The following is a 17,740-nucleotide window of genomic DNA, read 5'->3' as shown; positions in this document are numbered from 1 at the left end:
AAAGACATTTATAGCAGACGCACAGGCGACACGGACAGCTGCCTGATATCGATTAACGCTATCGGTCTCACTCTGTGAGCTCCGTGATTAGCAATGTCGTCTGCTCAAGTGAGGGAGCAGCGGGCGTGAAAATATTATTGAGTAATCAGAGTCAATCTTTTTTTTTGCGAATTGACTGGCAGTATTTATGATTGCGATAATTGGAACTTAATTGTGTTAAGCACCTGTGCGATATAATTCATCCACGGAGAGATTATTCCTGGACTTACTGGATAGCGCCGGATTTACGAAGCAGAAAGGTGAGTTTTCAGTTCCTTCATGATATCGTTCGTCGCACTATGATCAACGATGAGGCATTTTTTTGTGCAATAACAGCATATATATCTTTCGGAAAGTGATACAACATACGAATATGAGCTTGGCGTCAATCTTTGTGGCAATGAATAAATGCCAACTTCCCGCCTTACCCACAACAAAAGACAAAGATTCCGACTTTCTACCTTGAGCAAAAAACCTTGGCTTATTACGACTTTCTAACGAATGGAAGCCCAAATTTTCATATTAAAAGAACTATGCGTAATTTATTCTTTGTGACATTTGAAAATTACATGTTTTGCATGAGGACTTATTCTGGGGAATATCGTTAAGATGTCAATGTGCTTATATTCTCGTAAAATTACACAACCTCGTTCTTTATAGCAAGCAATATACTGCGTATAGAACTATTTTTTCAATGTCAATATTATGGGTGTAGTTATTTTTCTAAAATTATAATCAATGTTATGATTATGATTACTATCATATCACTATTATTATTATTGTTTTTTCAATTATCATTATCATTATCATCATTATTATTTTCATTATTATTGTTATTATCATTATCATTATTGTTGTGATTATTATCATTATTATTGTTATATTATTATTATTATCATCATCATCATCATCAATACTCTGCTAACATTATCATCGTCATCATATTGGTGGTCTTCGACGTCATCGATTGTTGTGATTGTCTCCGTTAGTAGGTGTTTTATTTGTCCTTCACCTAATTTTCCCGCCATTTTTTGCGATTGTATCCCACCCTCGACACCTACTATAATAATAATAATAATAATAATGGGTATTTAGAGGCGCTAAAAACAAAAAGTACCATAGCGCGTACAAAAGTAGGAAACATTTAATATTTGCAATGATTACTATACAATATTCAAGATAAAAAGGAAAATATTAATTATTGAGGAAAAAGGTATGTCTTAAGGGATGATTTGAAGCCAAGAACACTGGAAACATTTCTTATTGAAAGAGGGATAGCATTCCAAGTCTTGGCAGCTGCTACAGCAAACCGTTTTTCGGCAGAGGAGAGTTTTGACAAGGGAATGCAAAGTCTGCATGTGTCAGTGATTGAACGAAGATTACGAGAGGGTGTGTATAATTTGATGGTATTATTAAGATATTCAGGTGCTAATTGATTTAGAGTTTTGTATACATATAAACAGACTTTAAACTGAATGCGTTGGAATAGAGGTAACCAGTGGAGTTCCTTAAGTAGGGGTGTAGTATGAGTTCGGGATCCAAAGCCAAAAATTAATCGAGCGGCACGATTCTGTATAACCTCAAGTTTTCTTCTATCTCTAGCTGACAAAACAGTATATAAACTATTACAGTAATCTAACCGAGAAAGGATAAGTGCTCGCACAGCATGGTGACATGTCTTAAGATCAATAAATCTACGAATCCTCCACAAATTGCTGAGATGATAATTACAATTACGGACAACCTGATTTACTTGAGCAGACAGTGTGAACATGTTATCAATGCATACTCCAAGAACAGTAGTTATGTTTATTAATAATGTCAGAGATGGGAGTGATATACAAACTAAACAGAATCGGCCCGAGAACTGACCCTTGGGGTACCCCAAACTCAGTGACCCACGGGTCAGACAACTCCCCGGCTATGCTTACCCTAGATGACCAACCAGTCAGGTAAGACTTAAACCATTTAAGAGCTAGACCAGATATGTGAAATCGAGATTTTAAGCGATTCAGTAGTATGGTATGATCCACAGTGTCAAAAGCTGCACTTAGGTCCAATGAGACTAAGAAAACACACTTATGCTGATCGAAAAATGACAGAACGTCATTCTGCAATTTCAAAAGGGCTGTCTCAGTGCTGAAATAGGATCTATATGCTGACTGCATTGGATCGTATAAGCCATTATCATTTACGTGTTCTGTTAGTTGAATTGATACTACCTTTTCTATCACTTTAGCAATATGTGAAATATTACTAACAGGCCTGTAATTACATAATGCGTCTTTATTCAGATTGTTTCTCTTGATTATTGGTGTAACTATAGCCTGATGAACACCATCTGGAAATGTACCCGATGATAATGAGCTGTTTACAATAGAGGTCAGAGTAGGAATATTGCAATTGACAAGTTTTTTCAAAAGCCAAGTAGGTTGAGAATCTGATAAAGAAGTGGCATTACTATATACCTAATTCATTGTAACAGCCCTTCTCTAGGAAGATATTCCTCCCCGCCCTGAGCAATGAAACTCTGAAATTTCAAAGGGCGGACGTTTCATCAAATGAAGATATCTCTAATACCCAATCGTCTCTAATTCAATTGATTTTCTAAGATTATTGAACTTCATTACAAGGAAAATAGAGCGCAAAAAGTTGAAACTTCTGTGATTTATTTGAATTATATATATAAAAAAAAGGATGATTTCTTTGACTATTATCCTGAAGTGCTTCATTTTGAAATGATGACGAAACTTAAGTGTCATTCAAAATATCAAACTGAGGGGGCAAAACAGCACAGTAGATGAATGTGCAATGAAGTTAAATAGAATTTGATAAAAAAATATTCTAACTTTTTTTTATTTAATACAACACGAATTGTATACCTTCCTCTTTGTTTTAATTAGGTACCTGTTTGCCCCCAAATCATGGTTGTTTAGTAATGAGCTGAAAAGCGGGAGAAGTTGCCTATGAATATAGAGGTGACGGCAAAAATTCATAGAAAGATTTTACCCGCCCGGAGTCAACCCGACCAGAAGTTGCGCGATCAATTTGAAAAAAGATAACTTCATATACTTCGGACTACCTTACTCTAATTCCATGGAGCTATAAAACATGTCTAATTCCATGCCCTAATGTATACATTTGAACTTTAACTGGCAAGTATATATAGCTGAGGTGGAAAAACAGGGTTAGATTAGAGAAAGGGTGAGGGGATACAGAGGAGAACTGCAATATTGTCATTTAACCGCGCGCAGCGCATAAGCAAAATTCATATATAAATTTAGAGCAAGAGTGAAAGAGTTTCTCTTTTGAGAAAAAAAATGATAAAAACGAAAAGCCCACAAAGCTATATATCTTCCCTTCACCTCCCTTTGCTTTTCTTTTCCCCCCTTTTTTTTGGGGGGGGGCGCCCCACCGCCCCCTGGCTACGCGCCTGGTTACAGTGTATACAATAATCAATTTTCTCGTTTGCTCTCTACGCCCCTCGCATATCTTCTCGAAAGTTGTCACGGAACTCAACCGGGTACCTTTTTTAATTGGTAGTAATCTATTACCTCATGAATTTCCCGAAACTATTTTAGGATCAGTACATCGTGACTGGTATAGATCTTGATAGGTTTTGTAGTTATAGCACCATTGATCGTTGTAAATTGTTCGAGTGCATGGAGGGCGGATCAGTTCGAAAGTGGCCTATTTCAATCTCAACGGACATTGTCTGTAACCTTGACCTTACACCGCATTAGGGTGATATGCAATCAATATCGACTGTAAATTATCATATATACATGACAATGAATTTAGAATTAATTTTTGTATCTTTTATCACAATTCTTTAATTCTATATATCGTTTATCATGCACTGTTAAAAAAAACATGAGCTTACAGAAAAAGAAGATTTTGCAGAAAGCAATAACAGAATCATTTTGTCAATTCATCAAACATGAATTTTTCTGCAATTTAACAGAACAGGTCTGTTAAAAGGGGGAAAAGGGTGTTTTATTCAAGGAAATTTGTAAGATTCCATACACCAAATACAATTTTCCTGTAAGATTACACAACCTGGTAAAATTATAGGTGTTAGACTTTGCTGAAAGAACTTCTTTTATTTTAAGGATACATTTTCTAACAGTGTAAGTAGTCATAGTTATTGCTCTTGCGAGCGAGTGTCCACAAAAGAATTTAGGAAGTTGCACTCTTACAAGCTCCGTTTTCTTTTTATTATAGATATATAGTTATTTGTGTTATACTTTTTTTCGTCTTGAGTGGTCCACACTTTACAAGCCTTGCTTTTCAGTGGACCACTCCGTTTTTCCAACATTTTTGATATATTATCCTCTGTATCAGGTGCATATTCTATATATTTGGTTTACTTGAATATTTATCATTTGTATTTTCTGATGTTATATTTTATTTATTGTAATTATTGCTTCTTAATTTTGTTGGAAAAATTGAAAAAATGAATGAATGAATTTTGAAATCCTTTCCATTGTATACCAACCCGTTTACTTATTTTGTCCTATGCAAAACTGTTTATACCTAACACAATCGAATTTGACGGAAATGGAAATAAGCGAAATGAAATTGAGTATTAAAATTGAGAACATCGGTGTGTTGGCTCGGTTGGTAGAGCGTCCATCTCACAACCGGGAGGTCGGGGATTCAAACCCCGGCCGCGTCAGACCTAAAGACGTTAAAAGATGGGAGTTGCTGCTATATGCCGTTTGGCGTTCAACGATTAAAGGGATAGAGCCTCGTCGATCTGGCGCTGCACAGCGGCTGCCGGGCCCACGATCAATTGGGCAAAGCAAAATTTTCGGAGTATTTCATTTCATGTCTATTTCGAACAATAAATTACGGATTTTTATTTTTCATTTTCTAATGTAAGAAGTATTTATGAGAAGGAATTTAAGGGGGCGGGGGATTGGGTACTTCATTTCAAAATTACTAAAGTATGTGTCATCATCTGGAAGTCTTGACAATAGATTGTTACTCCCTCGAGCCGCCCAAATCAAACCTACATCTCTCGTTAAAATAAATATTGTCCGATTGCCAGACCACTGCCCATCTTCATCCGTCAGGGTCATTTTTCTTGACCAAGGTCAGATTTTGGGGGTCTCCAGGGCATGCCAAGGATGACCTTCACATTGATAAGGACTTGGATTTTATACGACTCTCCTGCCATCTGATTCTTGTTTGATGCAGTAGTTTTGGAGGCCTTTGTTAAGATGGTTTAGTGATAAGTGTCTGGCAACAAGTTTTATTATCGTTCTCGAAGACGTGATTGCGTGACATAACTTTCAAGGTGAATTTCCTTTATTTACACATTAAAATGGGAAACGGCTCCCCTCACCATAAAAAAAATCAAGTTAAGAACAAACAATCAACAACAACAGGTGAAACTGAGAGGAGGGGGGGGGGGATGGAGAGAGAAATGGTTGATGTTAGGGCCAATTAAATAATGATATCAATTGAAAAGTCCCAAATATTTTTGTTTAGTCATTCACTCTAGTTATTATTTTATCCATAGACATTATTCTTAAGGCGGATATAATATTCTAAAGAATAACAAAACAAAACGGAGACGATTAGTCACCAACTTTGAGAAAAACGGTAATCTCGAGATTTTAAATTCATGATGTATTCAAGGGGTGAAAAAAAGAATAGCACATAAAGAGAAGTACATGTCGTGTTCATTTATCCTTGACTTAAGTGAGAAAAATTGATCGCCCCCATGAAAATACCTGTCTCTGTGCTTATCTCATGTATGTATCTATCTTTATGACATATCTGTCTGTATATCTCATCTATATCTTTATTTACTTAATGCTCATTTACTGCGTTATTCGTTCATCTAAATCAATTCATATTCGTACTTATATTGTTATAATCTTTTAATTCATTTATTTCATTCCATTATTCATTCTGTTCTTGTTCTGTTTTCATTTAATTTTCGATTGACCACATTTTAAGCATAATTAAGATTATGATATTATTTCAAAGGGGTGACCATCCTGAATATGTTGGCATCTGAACGTAAATCCTTATTACTTAATAATAATAATCCAATACCAACCAATTACAATTATCATGACTTACATGACTACCGGAGAAGCTATTTTTGTCATTCGTCAATGTTCAAGATGCCCAAAGTCCTAAATATCATTCCTGATCTAATTATACATTCTTGGCAAGACATCTGCATGAAGACGCGAAATGATTAAGCTCTCTTCATATTGCTGATCAACGTAATGTACTTTTCTGGGTATGTACGGTGAAATTAAAGAAATGTTGTCGAGAAAATAACCGCCAAGGGTTCAGCCAAACTTGATCTTATCTTAATGTCCTAGGGAAATGTGAGATTTGGCAAATCTCAGAACATAATTCGAAATGACCATTGTGTCTTACATGATTTGAAAGGGGTCCGCTATAGACCTATAAATAATACACATTAAAAAATATATGTTAAATGATAGAAGGCACATGGCTCTGAAAACGAGGGGGGGTCTTTAACGTTGCCTTCCAATAATCACAGACCGAAATAGTAAACGAATTTATTGAAATGTACAGAAATTTGGTAGAAGAGGAAGAGGAGGAAAACGAAAGGTTAAGAAGAAGATGAGGAAATAGAGGAGGAAAAAGAAGAAAAAGAAAAAGAAGAAGAAGAAGAAGAAGGAGAAGAAGAAGCAGAAGAAGAAGAAGATAATGATGATGATGAGGAGGAGGAAGAGGGGGAGGAGGAGGAGGATGAAGATGTTGACAAATGAGGATGATGATAATGATGCTGGCGATGAAGATGATGATAATGATGATGTCGCACAAAGAAAATAACGAACAGAAAAAGTTTTGAATAAAATCTGACAAGCCCCCCCATTCTGGAAGGTAAATGCTGCTTTTTTTAAAGGTACTTTTGAAGAAGTGTGAAGCTCATCATTCAGGGTTTGGTTGTCTGGATCCACGTCAACCCCCATCACCTCCCAGCTATCAGTCAGACCCTGTTACGCCTCAAATAATTACACAATGTGTTGTGACGAGTTATACAGTGCGTCCCACAAAAAAACGAAACCGAGATTTATCATAACTTAATACATATACATGATAGACAAATGACCTACCATTGTAAAGCCAAGAATTTCCTCTTTCATCTTGAATTACTTAGTTTATTTCCCATTTACGCATGAGTGAGCAAAACAATTTGAAGAGGGGATACCAAAAAGTCATTTGGCGGGCTGTACCTGGGTTTGAAAAAGAAAACCACACTTTTGAAAAGTTCATTATCTGCTCTTTAATTTGATACCTCAAATGCAGAAAATGGTCAAGAAATAACAAAGTTCTGGTTATTTGAAATAAGGCTTGAATCTCGGTTTCGTTTTTTTTTCTGGGACGCACTGTAGTGTATTCGAGAATCTGAAAGGAAGTTTAATGCTATTGTTTAATGCTAAAGGAAGTAGTCATTTGTTTCAGTTGCCGCACGGGGCGAAACTCGCCCTTGAACGGACCCACCTGCATTGCTTTATATTTAGATGCTTCCTTCCAAGAAGTATAAATGTGTGAAAACAACTAAATATAAACTTGGAAAGACTCTTGGGTCTCGTTAAGGTGATGCTTTGGGACCTGAACCGAGAGTGAAGTCAGAAAAATATTGAAATTACACAGCAGAAAGTCGGATAAAAAATCTTGAAATATTTGTTCTTGAACATAGTTTCCTATAGTTGCAAGAGACATGTTCATTTTTTGTTATTTATTCATTCATTCATGTTTAATTAATATGTTTATCTATTATTTTATCACTTCATTATTTTCATTAACTAAATTATTTATTTACATGTTTATTTATATTAATCTATGCATCTGTCGATCTATCTATCTATATTTTGTTTACAATTAATTAATCAATTCATCAATACATTCAATCCTACATTCATTAATTCATTCAAGTGTTTATTTGTATCAATTTATTTGTTTATCTATTTTTCATTATTTTATTCATTTTCAAAAATTTATTTATTACAACAGATACGAGCTCAAGACATTTTTCATCAATGCACTGATTAAATATATTCACAATGTCACAGCTGGCATCGTGATCAAGATTTGGTGCCTTATCGTGATTCGATAATTCATTCAAAATAATATATGAATGAATTATTAATTAAATAAATTAAAAACAGTCAATATGTGGAATTACATGGTTAGCTACAGCAATAGTATTCATTAGGTATTTCACCTAAGATATGAATGTTCAAAAGATTTCCTTTGTTTTTCAAAAGAAACAAAACACAACAAATTGTGGCGATATCTAAAGAAAGATAAGGAGATCATCTGGCAAACTATCCTCATAAATGGCTATTTTAACTTTAAACGTTTTTAAATGACCTATAATATCGGACCCAAGCATGGGTTCCTTAACCCGTATCAAGGGAATGTCAAGAAACAGGTAATTTGCTTCACATTGAACGTGACCGTCACCAAAGTGCATAGTGGCAATGTGGCATCATAATATTGAAATCAGTGGTTGCCACATTAACTACCGTAGGGGCCTCACCACATGCTTGGGTGACTTATCACATTTTGGAGGATGATAATAATTAATAGTTTCCAGCGTGCTTTAAGATTACACTTTACCTTGCAACACTCTCCAGGGGCCCGTTGCAGAAAGAGTTGCGTTTAAACGCAAGTCAAAAAATCAATCGCAAGTCAAAAATGCGCGCTGTTGATTGGTTGAAAATCAAGTTGCGCATGATTTTTAGAGTTGCGTTTGATTGCAACTCTTTCTGCAACGGGCCCCAGAGTTCGTTTCATGAACCATATTCATGGTATTATTGGTGGGATTTTTTCACTCATAAATTCATCCGTATTCAATCAGCTTGTGGGATTTCACTATCTTATAACAGTTTTTAAATGAAGGTCACTATTAAAAAACATAACATTTTGTGGAAGGCTTCATTTATTTTCATTAATTTTTATCGCGGAGGGGTTTTGTGGTTGATGGCTCTTGCTCTCTTAAACTACATGAAACATTTTTATTGTTTGTACGTTTTAGATGATAATTATAGATAACAGGAAAAATTGGCGTAGGGAGACCTGTCGCCCCCGGTCACCCCTTCATGACATCGACAAGAAATTGTCCTTAAAGTGTGTTTGTGTGTGAGAAAGAGGGGGCGGGGGTGGGAGATAACTTCAGTAATTATTAGAATCGACCTTCAATGCGCTTAACATAATGTTAACTCAAGAATATAGGGGAAAAGGAGGAGACATAATCTTTGTAATAAGAATGTCGACATTTTTGGTAACACGTCATTTGCTCATGCTACAATAAAATGGCTCCGGGATGAATTTAGTCTATACGATGTAGGATTATGGTTGCAACAGGGTTTTATCATATAGGTTTGGGATTAGGTTTAGGGTGGGGTAGTGTTACACCAAGGGTTGAAGTCGGTAATTCGATTAATGTGTGGAATTTAGAGCAGAGCGATTGTTACTGGAGCAAATGTCATGAACCAAATTTTTGTCCGATACGCCATATCTGACCCCTTAATTTTTTGTCTCATTACGCCATGGCATGTCCCTCTACTAACATGAATCTAAAGTGCGGTAAATTTGTTCAAAATTTGGCGTGATTTAATCCAGTATAATAATAAAAAAAAAACAGTTACGATGTATAGGACTTCCGAAGTCGTTTCGTTGTATGAAACGCTTTAAAACCGGATCACTATCATTATTAATTTTTCTTAAAAAGTAATGAATAAAAAATTATGTTTTCAAACACAGACTGAAAGTGCGATGTATAGAATGGCTCTAGAAACTACCGCATAATGAAAAGCGCTTATTTTCCCCTTCCTTCCATTGCCAACTCCTCATCTATTCCCCCTAAAATGGCTTACGGCAATACCATCTTTAAAAAGAAGAAGGAATAATATTTGCAGCAATGGAATTCTTGCAAAAAACACTCATTTTTTTTTTAAGATTTCATTTATAACTATAATTCAGTATATCATCGTGATTCATGCTATGAATGTAGCCAATACAGTCATAAACAAATATAACATTATAATAAAGTATTTTGTTTTTATTCTTGCTCCAGGTCCTTTCTATCTGAGTGATTCTCCGCATCGTGAAAACAGACTGTGGACACTTCTAGAGACATACCAAAGGTCATGCAAAAGATGGCCGGTCGAGAAACTATCGACCGCCTCCGGAAGGAACACGAATGCAGCATCTGCTGGCAGAAGTTCGAAAGCGCCAGGTTCCTGGCCTGCTTCCACTCCTTCTGCGAACTCTGCATCGAACGATGCGCCGGTACCAACGGCAAGGAGAACACGGTGGTGTGTCCAATCTGCAGGCACTGCACCACCCTACCAGAGGCAGGTGTCCGAGGGCTACCCCTCAACTATATCATGAACCGCATGGTGGATGCCTTCGAGGAGTTCGAGGCGTACGAAGAGAGGTTGAAGAGCTTAGATGCCATATGCGACTGGTGCGGTGACGAGGAAGCCGTTGCGACGTCCTTCTGTCACGACTGCACCAATATCCTATGTGAGGAATGCGTCAACATGCACTCCAAGATGAAGATAGCCATGCGAGGACACATGGTGACCCCAATCGCAGAGATCCGCAACGGGAAGACGAAGATCCAGCGTATGGACAGCGGTACCGATGACCTACCAACCTGCAAACACCATGAAGACGAGCAGCTCAAGTTCTACTGCAACACCTGCAAGAAGTCGGTGTGCCGTGACTGTATCTTGACCACTCACTCCAAGCCGTCTCACGATTGCATGGATATGACAAACGCCGCCATCCAACTCAGGGAGAACCTCCGAAAGATGCTGTCTGAGATTAAGAGTAAATCGATAGAGATTGCCGACCATATCTATGTCATTGATCAGCGGGAGAAGGAAGTATTGGCAGAGGTTAGACGAGCCATGGATAAGGTCAACCAGGCTGCCGACGAAGACATCCGGCAGATCGAAGAACGACGTCGACTCTTGCTGAATGACCTCAGACAAGTCCGCTCTGCCCTGGTCGAGAGGATTGACGGTGTCAGATACAACGTGAAAGAAGCAGAATCTAGGATCTCTAGAGTCAACAACATCGGTGAGATCATCTTAGAGAAGAGTAAAGACCACGAGATGCTCTTGCTTCATGAAGGATTCGGCACCACGGTTAAGAAGCCAATGTCAAAAAAGTTTGACCGTGCTGGACTGGATCGCGTTCTTGAGATCGCACGCAAAATCCGCTTTGATAGAGAGGTCCCGAAGCAATTCATAGGAAAGGTTACCCATAATCAGATGGTTTGGCGGCTGGCTCGGCAGGTGGAATTCCCTGTCAGGCGATGTGTGATGAATGGCATGACTGCTTACAATGATGGACAACTGGTCATCGGGTACTACTCCGGTGGCATCGATGTCGTCAGCATCAACGGCAGCGGTCGCCGCGTCATTGAAGATGTGAAAGTCCATGACGTCGCCGCGATGAGTGATGGAAGTTTCGCCATCTCCGGTGTTGACGGTTTGCTTCAACTTCTTGGTGAAGATGGCAAGGTCAAGAGACGCTTTGACACCCAGGGAGCTTCCGGATTCGCTTCCATTGCCGTTGATAAAGACGACAACGTCTATGCTGGGTATCCTTTTATGCAGAAAGTCATGATCTTCAGCTCTTCCACTGGTAAGATGTTACGGGCCGTCGCTACTGCCGGTTGCGCCCCTTGGCAGTTGCACACGCTGAAATCAGGTCACATCGTTGTATCCGACCCATGCGCTCAGAATGGCCCGGTGGTCAAGATCTTCGACCAGGAAGGAGAAGTGACAGCTTCCATCCGAGGTAACGCTAACGAACACTCCTACTGCGCGACCGATAGCGACGATAACCTCTACATAGCGGTCATCAACAAAGGCGGTGATGACGTCCTCTCGGTCAACCTGATGACTCCAGAAGGTAAATTCGTCGAGAACATTGTCCAGAACCAGAAGGTCAACCTGGTTAGCACTTGGTTACGACTTGCAGCGCCCTCACCGGGAACCGTTGTTGTAAGCACACACGAAAAGCTTCTTGTCTATCGAAAGAGGCCCTCATACAATGATTTCTGGATACCTGCTTCCCAAATTGCAAGATTCTAAGGCAACTTCTATAAGAATTGCCGAAGAAGGACTGATTTTTTTATTATAATTATATTTATGTAGTTTTGTAAAACACAATTTTTGTGTCGATTTCAAAATTTCGTATGTGATTGCTAGTTTCTCATTTAATGATAAAATAATAATGGCAGCAATGTATTCACAATTCCAGTCATAACAAACACTTTGCGTATTATTGCCCGACGATTTGCCTCAGCCCCCCCCCCATGCCAAGACTTCGACAATTATACATTTTTTAAAAAATACGGTAAAGATTTACATTGTCACGACTTAAGTGTACATAGAAAGCGTACATGTTTTATAATGATTACGTTGCAAGTAATGTATATATTATATTGGCTTTGTAAAATACAACTCGTATATAATTCATCGTTAGTCATTTTCAGTTTCGTTCAATATAATTATATAATGACAGCGTCTTGACAGTCGTGTCTTAACGCAATTATGGAGGTGCTACCATTTCTGTCAAATATCTAGGTCACTTCCGAAGCAAATGAATATGTTCCCCATTTCGTGATGTACAAAATCATTCTCAGCGTACAAATATACTATCAGTGTCTTTCGTTTTCATTTTGTATTTTCTTTTCAAAAATAGTTGCTATTGTCCTTCAGTTTTTAAGGTAGATTTACTTAAAAGTTCAAATTTATAGACATTTTTATGAAGAAACACTTATAAAAATGAATGTAATTATGATCCCTTTTGTTCTAAATCTAGGACCTAACATGACATGTTGCTATGCCAGGAAATCTCAAAAGGCGACTATGAACATGGTTTAAAAATAATACGTATATTATGGTAGACTGTTTTATCATCAGTCACTCTTAGCACTGTAAAATATCAACATGAATGAATATCACGATAATAAAGCATTAACTGAACTCGCCAAGACTCAGACACCTTTATGCCCATTTTCTAAGCAGATTATGTATGCCTATGAAATGTATAATACTGTTAATACTACTGCATGTCCAATTTACTACTTTGTTAAAATGGCTTTTATGAAAATGTATATCAATTCACGTTTTAGCTACTATTGTTATCATTGTTATGATTGTATATAATTTTCAATTTTCGAAGGTCAATTTAGTTATGTTAATAGTATAGCTGGACAGTGCATGGATTCATAATACGTTTGTATATGCACTCTACATCAAAGGTGTGAGTCTTTGTTCTCATGCATGTGTATAATACATCAGTCAAAACACTGAAATGATTATATTTCATATCGCGGATGATGCCGTGGAAATAGTTATTTCATTCTAAATCTATAATCAATCAAAATCATTATACTTCGGGTAAATATCCAGTCATAATGACAATAAGGATGACCTAACAAACAAACAAACGATTTTCTGTCATACTCCATTTCACCGGCGTACAGATGGGGGGGGGGGGTGCGGGGTAATGGACATCACAAATTTTCATTACCAAGAAGACAAAAGGAGAAAAAGAAATACAGGAAAAGAGGTTTGAAATATGGTATATTAATATTATATTCAAATATTATTTCATGAATGATATGTAGAAATCTTGCTCGCTTTGCTCACTCGCAGCTTTTCAGAAAGCTTGCCCTCTACGCCATGTCTGCCCCCCTCAATTTTGCGTCTCATTACGCCACTATTCCTTTTTTTGTAATTGATAGAATTATCTTTTGTCTGTTTTTTCTTAGCACGTGCCCGACATATTCTATAAGACAGTGTCTCTATTTTTAGGTAGGCCTGTAACACCCCTTCTTAATTTATCACTGTCTCGTGGCGTAGCTTAAAAATATGTGACCTACATTCTGGTTCCCGGTTTTACTTTACCATGGTTTACTGTCTTTTCTGAAATTATATAAAGCCGAAAATAGTTATGACTGGGTATGTTTATGTTAGCCTTTATGTGTATGTTTAATATGTTACTTATGCTTCATTGGTGAAAAATATTTTAGTTATCATTCTCAGAGTAATCAATTATTTGAATCTCAGAATTAAGTACCGATAAGTACCGTTACCGATTACGTTAGCGTCATTAGGCTATCCACTGTTAACTGCACTAGACCAGAGTTTAAAATAATACGGGCCATATCGGCGAAAGTGCACTTGATAATTATGATTTTTTTTTTAATCTTTGGGTGCTTACCACTAGCGTACCCAAGGGGGGGGGGCAGACTGCCCCCCCCCTGACGAGTCACAACTCATGCAGGGGACGTATCCCTGCCCCCCCCCCCCCTCTGACGAGTCACAACTGATCAAAGGGACGTGCCCCCCCTTTTTGATAAGCCAAATTTATCATTTGTAATGTAAAAATGCAATGAAAACAGACGTGTACCCCCCCCCCCCCTTTGAACCTGAAGACCTTTTTTTTTTTGCTTGTCAATTATTTTCGCGGACGAAATATCCTTAAAAAATTTGCCCCCTTTTTGGAAAATCCTAGGTACGCCAGTGGTGCTCACACACTGAAATAATAATAAAGAGAACGATACGCGTACTAAACATGTTGAATACAACGACATAAAGGCACAAAATGGATATCCCAGATATTTATCTGCTGGCCTCGCCATGGTCGTTGGCCCTTTCCAATCTTTCAACCTAACAGCCCATTGCACTCTTAATTTGTGGTTAACGATTGTCCTGACAGTTTTTTTTTCAAGGAATATGGAAATAGTACTTGATTATTGCGTAATAGATCATACCATTGCCAGATACCTCAACTTTTGGAGACAATAGATGGGAACGAAGAATACCAAGTGTTGTCTGATTATCATTGAAAATACTGCTGCTTTGTCCAATGTGGCAAACGATTGTTTTGAATTACACCCAGTTGTTTATTTTCCTATGATAGTATTCATTGATATAGACTAATAAGAAGTTATCCTTAAGAATTCCTTGTAGTGCTAACAGATGCGCTTGCTTTGGGAACGACTTGAGATTGGATTGGAAGTCAAACAGGATTCGAATTTCCCCCTTTTGTGGTATGCTTAAAGGAAAGAAGATTGATTCGGGCATTCCGTTCAGATTTTGATGAATTTATTTTAATAAATTTTAGTCTTTAAAAAAGAAACCGTTCAAGCCCCTGTAGTGTCTTAAAACTCATTGGAAAATAATTGAGTTTGGCTTTTAACTTCAATTAGAAGTATTTTTCTAAATGCAATGGAACTAGCGTAGGGAGTGACCGGGGGAGTGAGAAGCACACGTCCCTCGGCAACACTAATGACGGTGATTAGTGATAACTGGCGCCAATTGGCCATGAAGACCGTAGTAGCGGTGATGGCAGTGGTGACCGTGAATCTAATGATGATGGTAGTACGTGGAGATGAAAATAATCGAACGTTAAGATGGTGGAGTTAGTGATGATGATGGTGGTGGTGGTGATGATGATAATAATTGATGTTGATCGTAATGAATAATGAATGATCATGATGACGATGATGATGAAATGGGGATAATGATGATGATAATGATGGTTCAGATGATGATGATGGCAGTGATGATAATGACGACGATGATGATGAAAATGGATGTAATAATGATGATGGTAGTAGTGGTGATATTGGTGGTGGTGGTGTCGATGAAGAACTGATTATGATGATGATGACGACGATAGTGATGATGAAGAAGATCAAGAAAGCTGTTAAATTGATGGCGTTGGTGTTGGAAAATGCAGGAGAGCTAGAGAAGAGGACGGTGAAACGGACTCGGACAATCTTGACGGGCACAAATACTTCGATAAGAAAGAACGAATCTCAGATGGCCGGATATGGGGTTGAAATCATAAAGATATCATTATGAATGGAAAATCTCTATCATTCCGGCGACTTTCCCGATCTCATTTTATCGTCGATTTCGTGACATTCTAGTAAAACAACACTCGTTCATAGTTTATAATTTACATTTTGACAAATGGAAACAACCAAGACGCTGTATAAATCAACGGACACGCGAACACAAAAGTAGCAGAGATACAATCAACAAATGCTGACATATCCGTGGCAACATGCATCCCCCTAGTCACCAAATTTAGCGCTTTATCGAGATATTCTTCATTAACATGGAAAATAACACGACCTTGGATCTTATCTTCAAACTTTTGTAGCGGAAGGGAGAGTACAAGATCACCTGAGAGTACATTATTATATCCTACCTGTAAGGGGGAGTGGGGCCCACCTGCAACATTTTCTTTCCAGGAAAGGAAACTTGATGTTAAATTTAGAAAACGAGAAAGTTTTGATTTTCGTACTCCGCTTATCAGATCAATGCTCTGGTTCACAGAATCCGTTACAGAATCTTGTTATAAGGTAGTTAAATTGTGTTATTGGATTGGATGATAGCAATTTATCATCATCTGGTTGTATTTGTTATCAAAAATAGAACTATCATAGGACATGCATCCAAACCACTTTACATAATTATGAACAAGAAAACAGAGAGAAATCCTTTCAGGAATTTGGTCTTACCAGTAGGAGATCGGAAGTACTTTACTTACTTTACGTAATTGTCAAAAGAAGAAAAAAAATGGGGGAGGCGAAGTTACTGAGAGTTTTTAAATTATTTTTTCTTCATCAATTTATCCTAGACCCAAGTGTGCTTTTTCGTGGGCAGAAGGGTTGTTTAATGAGGTAAAGTGCAATATCGCCCTTATCCAAAACCACATGTACAGCATTTTGATTTTTATTTTCGAGGAGTCTTTAAATAAAAATATAAAAATAAAATAGAGGAAAGGGGAAGCAACGAGTAGGGTAGAAGGGGAAGGGTATTCATGAATCAGATCTGAGTGAGTCAGATAATCACGTGGTTTCGTACAGCTGTTTCGGTTTTCGCCGGAAGTATCATAAAATGGCCTCACGGGAGTGGTTGTACCCAAAGCATAGCCCAAATTTTGCAATCTTAAGCATCCATTCGAATGCTCTCCTTTTTTAAAATCAAGTTTTATATAAGTCAAACCTTTCCCTGTTAAAGTTCCTGAATGTTTCTTTTTTTTCTCCCCTTCCCCTTAAAAACATCCATTGTTTAATTCTTTACTTCTCCTTCATATTCTCCCTCTTCTACTTTTTCTTAAGTTGTTTTTCTCTTCTGTTTTATAACTTTTCATCATAAGTCATCATCCCCTCCTCCCCCTTATTTTTCTTCCTCTTCTGATCCCTCTTCTATCTTATCTATTTTCCTTTGACTTTTCATTAAAAAAAATATAATCTCATCTATCAATCAATCAATCAATCTTTCTATCTATCTATCTATCAATCAATCAATCAATCTTTCTATCTATCTATCTTTCTATCTATCTATCTATCTATCTATCTATCAATCAATCAATCAATCAATCAATCAATCAATCAATCAATCTATTTACTTAAATCATTAATTAGCATTATTATTATTATTATTGTTTCTTTTGGGGGGGTCTTCATCTTTATCCTCTTTAAATCCCTTTTCATAAAATATTAATTAATATTCTCCCTTTTTACTTTGCTTCTTTTATTTCTTCACTTTTCGTTAAAAATCCATCTTTTTTTAGCCATTCTCACTGGAAGAACACCAAATCATATAGACAGACTGCAAAGAAAAAACGATTCCTGGTAAACATTGGA

General features: G+C 37.3%; 1 protein-coding gene across 1 annotated transcript; it reads left to right on the top strand.

Moving 5' to 3' along the window:
* Nucleotides 1–70: 70 nt before the first annotated feature.
* LOC121432105 (tripartite motif-containing protein 45-like) lies at nucleotides 71–13,529 on the top strand. Its single transcript, XM_041629960.1, has 2 exons — nucleotides 71–299; nucleotides 10,121–13,529. Exon 2 carries the CDS (start codon nucleotides 10,194–10,196, stop codon nucleotides 12,153–12,155), a length of 1,962 nt encoding a protein of 653 aa, XP_041485894.1. The 5' UTR covers nucleotides 71–299; nucleotides 10,121–10,193; the 3' UTR covers nucleotides 12,156–13,529.
* The last annotated feature ends 4,211 nt before the right edge of the window (nucleotides 13,530–17,740 follow it).

This window comes from Lytechinus variegatus, chromosome 18 (genome assembly GCF_018143015.1).
Source record: "Lytechinus variegatus isolate NC3 chromosome 18, Lvar_3.0, whole genome shotgun sequence".
In the NCBI taxonomy this organism is placed as follows: domain Eukaryota; kingdom Metazoa; phylum Echinodermata; class Echinoidea; order Temnopleuroida; family Toxopneustidae; genus Lytechinus; species Lytechinus variegatus.
The sequence above is the reverse complement of the archived record's forward strand: the minus strand, read 5'-3'. Positions and strand labels throughout refer to the sequence as shown.